The sequence below is a fragment of the Tupaia chinensis genome, unplaced genomic scaffold, assembly GCF_000334495.1.
Source record: "Tupaia chinensis unplaced genomic scaffold, TupChi_1.0 Scaffold138584_1, whole genome shotgun sequence".
NCBI classification, from domain to species: Eukaryota; Metazoa; Chordata; class Mammalia; order Scandentia; family Tupaiidae; genus Tupaia; species Tupaia belangeri.
In genome coordinates this window covers 746870-755932 of record NW_006198478.1, presented here as the reverse complement: position 1 = coordinate 755932, position 9063 = coordinate 746870, and the positions used below count along the sequence as shown (strand labels likewise).

General features: G+C 45.7%; 1 protein-coding gene and 1 pseudogene across 1 annotated transcript; one reads left to right on the top strand and one right to left on the bottom strand.

Moving 5' to 3' along the window:
• Positions 1-907, top strand: part of LOC102482905 (chromobox protein homolog 1 pseudogene) — a 1090-nt pseudogene extending 183 nt beyond the window's left edge.
• Positions 908-956: 49 nt separating this feature from the next.
• Positions 957-4710, bottom strand: OR5AU1 (olfactory receptor family 5 subfamily AU member 1). Its single transcript, XM_006161444.1, has 2 exons — positions 3785-4710; positions 957-1026 (listed from the first exon to the last, which is right to left on the bottom strand). Exons 1-2 carry the CDS (start codon positions 4708-4710, stop codon positions 957-959), a joined length of 996 nt encoding a protein of 331 aa, XP_006161506.1.
• Positions 4711-9063: the final 4353 nt, after the last annotated feature.

Sequence of the window (9063 nt, the reverse complement as noted above, 5' to 3'; positions counted from 1 at the left end):
GTGATTTTTCACTTTCCTCTGTCTCCCTTTGTCTTTCTTGGCGAGCACATGTACCCTATGGCAAAAAAAAAATAAAAAAATAGTAAAATAAATGGCTGCTGACTTTGATGAAGTGCTTTTTCAATAGTTCTCGATATTATGTAATCATACTCTTTTCCTCATATATATATATATTTTTTTTCTTTTTTTGGAGGACCATTGCTCAGGGCCTGCGGCCACCGACTTTCTTGAGCACCACTCTTGCGATTAGCCCAATTCCAAGCTCCAGAAGCATGGCACCGATTCTTCTTGGGCTTTGGGCGCTGCTCTGAGCAGCGGTCACCTTTTATACCAGAAAGCTGGTGGGCACAGTGGGGGGGGGGAACAAAACAAGAAGAAAGTGGAGGAGGTGCTAGAAGAGGAGGAAGAGGAATACGTGGTGGAAGAAGTTCTTGACCGTGAGCGGTAAAGAGCAAAGTGGAGTACCTCCTCAAGTGGAAGGGCTTCTCAGATGAGGACGACTCGTGGCAACCAGAGGAGAAGCTGGATTGCCCGGATCTCATTGCGAGTGTCTGCAGTCACAGAAAACAGCACAGGAGACAGATAGACAGAGGGAGGCAAGCACAGAGCTGTTTCTGATTCTGAAGATAAGGAAGAGGAGAGCAAACCAAAGAAGAAGAAAGAGGAGTCAGAAAAGCCACGAGGCTTTGCCAAGGGTTTGGAGCCAGAGTGGATTATCGGAGCTACAGACTCCAGTGGAGAGCTCAAGTTCCTCATGAAGTGGAAAAACTCTGATGAGGCTGACCTGGTCCCTGCCAAGGAAGCCAATGTCAAGTGCCCACAGGTTGTCATATCCTTCTGTGAGGAAAGGCTGACATGGCATTCCTACTCCTCCGAGTATGATGACAAAAAAGATGACAAGAATTAAGTCTCCCATCCCTTCTGACTGTGGGTTTCAAGCTGGGAGGAAAGGAGTTCTACTTGTCTCCACACCATAGAGGTGGCTTGAGAAGCTGTCCTTTGAAGAGCCAGTACAGTTTCTGTGCCCTGCAACGGCCCAAGTGCTTTACAGCCCTTCCCAGCTGTATAGTTTGCACACCTGTCCCAGTGGAGGGGAAGGGGATACGTGTTTCAAGGCAACCACTCTGCACTTTGCTGAGAAAAGCAAAGGCCCTTCTAGGAAGGACAAAACTTGAATTGGGTGTGTGGGAGAGCAAAAAGATACTAGATCTTCCTAGAGCATCTCCACAACCCACAGCCTTCTTCCCAAAAGTGTTAACACTGCATTTTTACAGCGTAGCCTGTGTGTAGTTTTTGGCTATTATTGGTTTATTATTTGGGGAGTGGATGGGGTGAAGGGATATGAGTAGGATCATTTTGGTTAAAATTTGGGGCCTGACTGGGAAAATGGTGAAATGGGAAAAAACAATTAATGATGCGTTCTATGTCTTGAATATTTTCCCTTTTCAAAAAATGTCATTGGGGGACCAGCAGTTAGCGTAATGGTTATGTCGCTGGACTCTCATGTAGTTGACCGCAGTTCAAGTCCTGGACCCGGTGGCTTAAAACTCACGCCGGGCAAGTGTGCATGCTTGCCCAAGATCCCAAGAGGAGAATGGAAGAAAAGGGATTGCAGCGTGGCCATCCCCCCTGAGGGGTGATTTCTCACTTTCTGTCTCTCTGTCTCTCTGTCTGTCTGGCGCGCGCACGTGCCCTGTAGCAAAAACCTCTCAAAAAAAAAAAAATGTCATTGGCACCCTAAACAAGGACTATGAGAGACTGCTTTAAAAGCTGTGAATGCCTGAAATCTATAAGCCAGTGTGTTTCCTGCCTAAGTTTAATGCTGTTCCCCAGAAAAGACTAAGCCAGTTCATAAGTTACCAAAGCTGCAGTTCAGGAGATGGAATCTGACCGAGGAGGGAAAGTCTTTCACTGGGGAGTATACACAGGCAGGTCATTCTGTCTTTGAGGTGCTCATTCCAGGCAAGAAGACCCTTTCCGGTCCAGCTAAGAAGTTCTATAAGGTTGTCCATCCAAGTCGCTGACTGAGGGATTGCGGGAGGGGCCTGGGGTGGTGTAGAAGATGCAAGTAGGGAGGACAGGGGCTCAGGCTCTGAGGTGAACAATTCTCAAAGCCTCTGTTTTTTGAACTTCGAACTCTAAAACCATTGACGGAAGGGTTCAGTCACCGACAGCACACATTTCATTGAATTAATTCAAGGGTTAAATGATTTCAAAAGCCCTGGTTTCAGGAGAAGATTAAACTTTCATACTGGGGCAGTGGTTCACTTTAAAACACAAAACAAACAAACAAAAATCCTCAGAATTAACTGATATCCGAAACGCTGTCTTGAATCATGAGATCCATCCCATTCTTGACAGCATCTAGACCTATACCTTAAGCTACACCGTTAAACCTTTCTAAGAATGTGTTAGATTTCTGTGAAAATTCCGTTTAAATGTAAACTTCATACCACACTTGTCAGTTTCTGTCTTACTAAAACTCCAGATTTATAATCCCTTTTAAAAAAGTATTTTTTGGGGGGAATCAGCAATTAGCGTAATGGCTATGTCGCTGGACTCCCACGTAGTCGACCACGGTTTGCGTCCCGGACCCGGTGGCTTAAAACTCACGCCGGGCGCGTGTGTGTGCGTGCCCAAGATCCCGAAAGGAGAATGGAGGAGAAGGGATTGTGGCGTGACCATCCCCCCTGGGGGGTGATTTCTCGCTTTCTGTCTCTATGTCTCTCTCTGTCTGTCTGGCGAGCACACGCGCCCTATAGCAAAAATCTCTCCAAAAAAAAAAAAAATTTTTTTTAAAGTAAAATCAAAAACAGAGGCCAACAGGTGGCTTGGTGGTTAAGATGCTGGACTCCTATGTGGCCAACCCCAGTTAGAGCTCCAGGCCTGAAGGCTTGACAATCATACCAGATGCATGTGCATGCGTGGCCAAAATCACAGGAGTTAAATAGAGAAGGGACTGTGGCATGGTTATCCCCCACAGGAGGTGATTTCTCACTTTCCTTCTCACTGTCTGTCTCTAGTGAGTGCACACACCCTACGGCAAAAACCTAAACAAACAAACAAGTCAAGGGACCAGGTATGTTTGTTTGTTTGTTTTAAGGTTTTTGCCATAAGGCATGTGCGCTTGCCAGAAAGAGAGGGGAGTGGGGGAGCAGGAAGCATCGCCCATGGGATATGACTATGCTGCAATCCTGTCTCCTCTACCTCTCCCTCCTTTCAGGATTTTGGGCAGACGTGCACACACATCCAGCGTGTTTTTCAGGTCACCTTATCAGACACTCAAATTGGGCAGTTAGCCATGTGGGAGCCAGTCGCCTTAACCACCATGCCATGAGCCGGCCTAAGTTTATGTATTTTGTTCATGATAGAGAGCATGCATGTGCACGAGAAAGGGAAAGACAGAGAGAAAGGAGCACCCTTTACAGGGTGTCGCTACGATCAATCCTCTTCCACCCTCCAGCTCTTAGGTCTTGGGCACTGTGTGCATACGCCTGGCATGTTTATAAGCTGAAGCAGGGATCCAAACCAGCAGCTGCCCACGTGGTTTCCAGCACTGCAGTTCAGTTTGCTAGTGATTGTGCCACCAGGCTGGGCTCCAAATCTTTTTTTCTTTTTTAAAATTATTTATTTAATTTTATTTATTGTTATTATTATTATTTCTTAATTTGCCATAGAGCATGTGCAAGAGAGAGAAAGAGAAAGTGAGAAAGCAAGACAGTAGGCCTGGTACTCAAACCACGGCTGACCATGAGGGAATCCAGGGCCTCAGCCACCACGCCACCTGCTGGCCCCCCAAAGCTTTCTTAAAGCTTCCTTCACATCCTTGTTTCTCAAAGAGTAGATTAGGGGGTTCAACATTGGGATCACCACTGTGTAAATCACAGCAACAGTGCGGTCCTGCATCAGGGAGTAGCTGGACTTGGGGCGCAGGTACATAAAAAGTGTCGTGCCAAAGAAAAGGCAGACAGCGGTGAGGTGGGACGCACAGGTAGAAAATGCTTTGAATCTGCCCTGAGTGGAGCTCATTCTCACAATAGTGATGAGGATTAAGAAGTAGGAAATCAAGATGGTGAGGGTGCAGCTCAAAAGGTTGAAACCAGCAAAAACGAAGAGCAGGATCTCACACAGGGAAGTGTCCACACAAGACAGTGACAGGATGGGTGGTCCATCACAGAAGAAGTGAGTAACCACGTGAGCACCACAGAATTTCAGACTGAAGATACAGCTCGTGTGGATAAGAGAATTGAGAAATCCTGCACCATAGGAGCCCAGAATCAGAGAGGCACAGACCTCGGGAGACATGACGGCTGGGTAGAGCAGAGGGTTACAAATTGCAGCATAGCGGTCATAGGCCATGGCAGCGATGAGATAGCACTCACTGGTGGCAAAACCCGCATAGAAAAACATCTGAGCCATGCAGCCAAAATAGGAGATCACCTTCCTCTTGGCCAAGAAGTTCACCAGGGTCTGAGGGACAATGGTGGAAGAGTAGCAGAAATCTAAGAGGGAGAGGCTCTTCAGGAGGGAGTACATGGGTGTGTGCAGCGTGGCACTCGTGTGGATCAGGAGAAACAGGACCAGGTTCCCCAGCAGAGTAACGCTGTACATGCCCAGGAACACCACGAAGAGCAGCCTCTGCAGCCGAGGGTCACTAGTGAGGCCCAAGAGCTCGAACTCAACCCCTCGACTCAGATTTGCCCCTCCCATATTCCTCTAATGCTCTGGGGTGTGGAGAGACAGCACCACCAGGTGGGGTAACGTGCGGCTACCCTTATCCAGCAATGGATGTGATTAATATAGAGTATAACCCGATACTATCGAGTATGGCAAACCTAGATTTGGGTTATAAATGTCATCTGTGCCATTGGTATCAAAAGCTAACTCAACTTCAAGGCAAATCAGAGGACTTTAAGAAAATGCCTATAAGGCTATACAACTTCCAGGGTGGGACGATTACAGGAACTTCAAGCAAGTAGAAAGATGATCACCAAGTACAGAGTGGAACGTTGTTGCGATTCAGCTTCGCATCTTCTTACCTCTGTCGATTGTTTCAGTTTGGATAAAGGGCCCGTAATATCTCTCTGATTAAAAGAAGACATGAGTAAAAAGCAGCGGGGATGTGTCCAGCACTCTGGAGAAGCTAGGCGAGGGGGGAGTCTGCACTGAGATGGAGCGGGGAGACGGGACAGGGCGAGCTGCTGGGCGGATGATCAGAGCCTCCAGATTTATTACCTGCTTTAAATCCACTCCCTTTCTCGCCTCTTTCCTTTCCTTCCCTCACCTCTCTTCTCCAACCTACACTACATTGAAAATTCTTCAAAATACAGGGAGAATACAGGAGTCTGTCAAGGAAGGGATTATAGAGAAATTGGCATCTGACAGTTTTTCAAAATTTGTTGAAATAATCATTATCTCTGTTGTATGTAGTCTTACAGAGAACCAGCAGATACTGCTACAGCAGTTACATTGCTGGACTCCCACATGGCCAACTGTAGTTTGAGTCCTGGGTCGGTCATTTGAAAATCACGCCGGGCACACACGCGTGCGTGCCCAAGATCCCAGGAAGAGAATGGAAGGGAAGGGATTGCAGTGTGGCCATCCCCACTCGGGGATGATTTCACACTTTTCCTCTCACTGTGTCTGTCTCTCTGTCTCTCTCCGGCAAGCGCACACGCCCTATGACAAAAAAAAAAAAAAGAAAATCTAAAAACTAAAATAAAAGGTAGTCGTACCAGATTATTAGGAAGTGACCTGTCTTTGAATGAAAGCAAAAACCTGGAGCCTGTAGGTGAGGGAGGAGAAAAGTGGAGGCTGCCTTCTTGGCCCCCTCCTCGTGGTAACTCAATGAGAGCACCAAGGGCAGATTTCTATGGAAACGTCCAGTTTGGGCGACAGCAATCCCAAACGGTGGTTCCTAAATAGTGAGCTGCCTTGCCCAGGGCTCACTAGAAAAACTTGCATGTGCAGATTTTAAGTCCCAATGGCAGAAAATTTGATCCAATATGTCTACTGCTGGGTTCCCATATGTGATGATTCTGGAAGAGGTGGTCTCTGAGCCTCACTTCGAGGAACAGCGAACTGTAGAGTACTTACAAAAGCAGACAGATCTTCCTGAGCCACACAGAAACATCCTTTCTTAACTTTCTAGAATCCTCTGTGTTCTGAGAAGTCAGCCTGGGGGTAGGACATTCTCTCCCTCCCAGAAGACCTATAAGCAGTTGACAATTTCCAGAAATCTGGGTACTACTTGATGATAGACAAGAGAATTTCTTCCTTCAAAGTTGCTCAAGGTGTTCTTAAGCAAACCATGGAATTCTAGCAAAGTCCATTGCTCGATGGCAGAGCTGCTATCCTGGAGAAACATAAGCCTTCAGCAGAGAAACAATAAAGACAAAAGACTCGCGGAGTCGACAGACTGAATCTGGGAATCAGAGCCCGCTACTGCCTTTAACCTCTCACGTGATGAGAGCAGGGAGGCAGCCCCACTTGCTGTGAGCTCCTCACAACTGATCTGGCGCAGGTAGGAGACCCTCGAGGGCCAGATTCTCCCCTGGGCAATGTAACGTGTCCATTCACATGAGTTTAGGAGGCAGGTGAGGAAGTGAGAATAATCAGTCCCACGTGGATTCATTACGGTGTATCTCCAAGAGTCTCTACCCCTGAGGAATCAGACGACTGGGAAACTGGAAATGAGTGAGAATGTACACACACCAGATCCCTGCCAACATGCTGCTTATTATCCCCAAAGGAAGGCGCTACTTAACTCCCGCGTGATTATTATCTGTATTTCCTCTGTCCTGTAGACCAAGTTTCTTTCTTCCATGTCAGTTACTTCAGGTACAGTTGCACCCTACAGTTGAGGACCTTCGTGTCCTTCAAGATCACTGTCAAGTAGAGGATACTATGAGCAACCATAGGCCAACAAACAAGATAACCTGGAGGAGATGGACAAATTCCTGGATGCATACAATCTACCAAGATTGAATCAGGAGGACACAGAGAACCTGAATAGACCCACCCCTATCTTACTAAAATTATTTCTAAAGATTCAAAAGGAAGGAAACCTTCCAAATTCATTTTATGAAGCCTCCATCATCCTCATCCCCAAAACAGATAAGGATATGACAAAAAAGGAAAACTACAGACCAATATCATTGATGAATATAGATGCGAAAATTCTCAACAAGATACTCGCAAATCGTATCCAACAACATATAACAAAGATCATTCATCACGACCAGGTAGGCTTTATACCAGGGATGCAAGGGTGGTTCAATATACGCAAGACCATAAATGTAATACACCACATTAACAGAAAGAAAGATAAAAACCATATGATCATCTCAATTGATGCGGAGAAAGCGTTTGATAAAATACAACATCCTTTTATGATTAAGACTCTCAGTAAGATTGGTATAGAAGGGTCATTTCTGAACACAATAAAAGCAATCTATGAAAAACCTACAGCTAATATTATACTGAATGGGGAAAAGCTGAAAGCTTTTCCTCTGAAAACAGGTACTAGGCAAGGCTGCCCACTTTCTCCACTGCTCTTTAATATAGTACTGGAAGTCTTAGCTATTGCAATCAGAGAAGAGAACAGTATTAAAGGCATTCGAATAGGCAAAGAAGAGTTGAAAATATCTTTATTTGCAGATGACATGATGGTATACTTAGAAGACCCAAAGGTATCCATGAAAAAACTGCTTGAAGTAATAAGTGAATACAGTAAGGTGGCAGGATACAAAATCAATATCCAAAAATCTATAGCATTTCTATTTATGAACAACAAGTTGAACGAAGCAGAGCTGAAGAAAGGAATCCCTTTCACCATAGCCACAAGGTGTATAAGATACCTAGGGATAAACCTAACTAAGAAAGTCAAAGACCTTTATAAAGAAAACTACGAAAATCTTAAAAAAGACATTGAAAGTGACATAAAAAAGTGGAAGGACATCCCATGTTCCTGGATTGGAAGAATTAACATAATCAAAATGGCAATTCTACCCAAATTAATCTACATGTTTAATACAATTCCAATCAAAATACCAGAAATATTCTTCACAGATCTAGAAAAGACAGTCATAGAATTTGTCTGGAATCATAAAAGAGCTCATATTGCAAAAGCAATCCTGTGCAAGAAGAATGGAGTAGGAGGCATATCACTCCCTGATCCCAAGATATACTATAAAGCTGTGGTCATCAAAACAGCTTGGGGGACCAGCAGTTAGCGTAATGGCTATGTCGCTGGACTCTCACGTAGTCGACCATGATTCACGTCCTGGACCTGGTGACTTAAAACTCACACCAGGCGCGTGTGCGTGCATGCCCAAGATCTGAAGAGGAGAATGGAGGAGAAGGGATTGCGGCGTGGCCATTCCCCCTGGGGTGTGATTTCTCACTTTCTGTCTCTCTGTCTCTCTCCGTCTGTCTGGCGAGCGCACGCGCCCTATACCAAAAACCTCTTCAAAAAACTCAGCTTGGGGCAGATCCTACGCGGGTGGAGGAGCGCGCAGCTGACATTGTCCTCTAAGCTCAACTGTTCCAGCCATCTCGAGAGCTTTCTCTGCCCTGTGCACAATGACAACTCTTAAGGATAAACTCATTGCATCAGTTGCAGAAGAAGAGGCAACGGTCCCCAACAATAAGATCACTGTAGTGGGTGTTGGACAAGTTGGTATGGCGTGTGCGATCAGCATTCTGGGAAAGTCTCTGACTGATGAACTTGCCCTGGTGGATGTTTTGGAAGATAAGCTCAAAGGAGAAATGATGGATCTGCAGCACGGAAACTTATTTCTTCAGACGCCTAAAATTGTGGCAGATAAAGATGACTCTGTGACCGCCAATTCCAAGATTGTGGTTGTGACTGCTGTAGTCCGTCAACAGGAGGGGGAGAGTCGTCTCAACCTGGTGCAAAGAAACGTTAATGTCTTCAAATTCATTATTCCCCAGATCTCAAGTACAGCCCCGACTGCATCATAATTGTGGTTTCCAACCCAGTGGACATTTTCACTTATGTTACCTGGAAACTAAGTGGCTTGCCCAAGCACCGTGTGATCG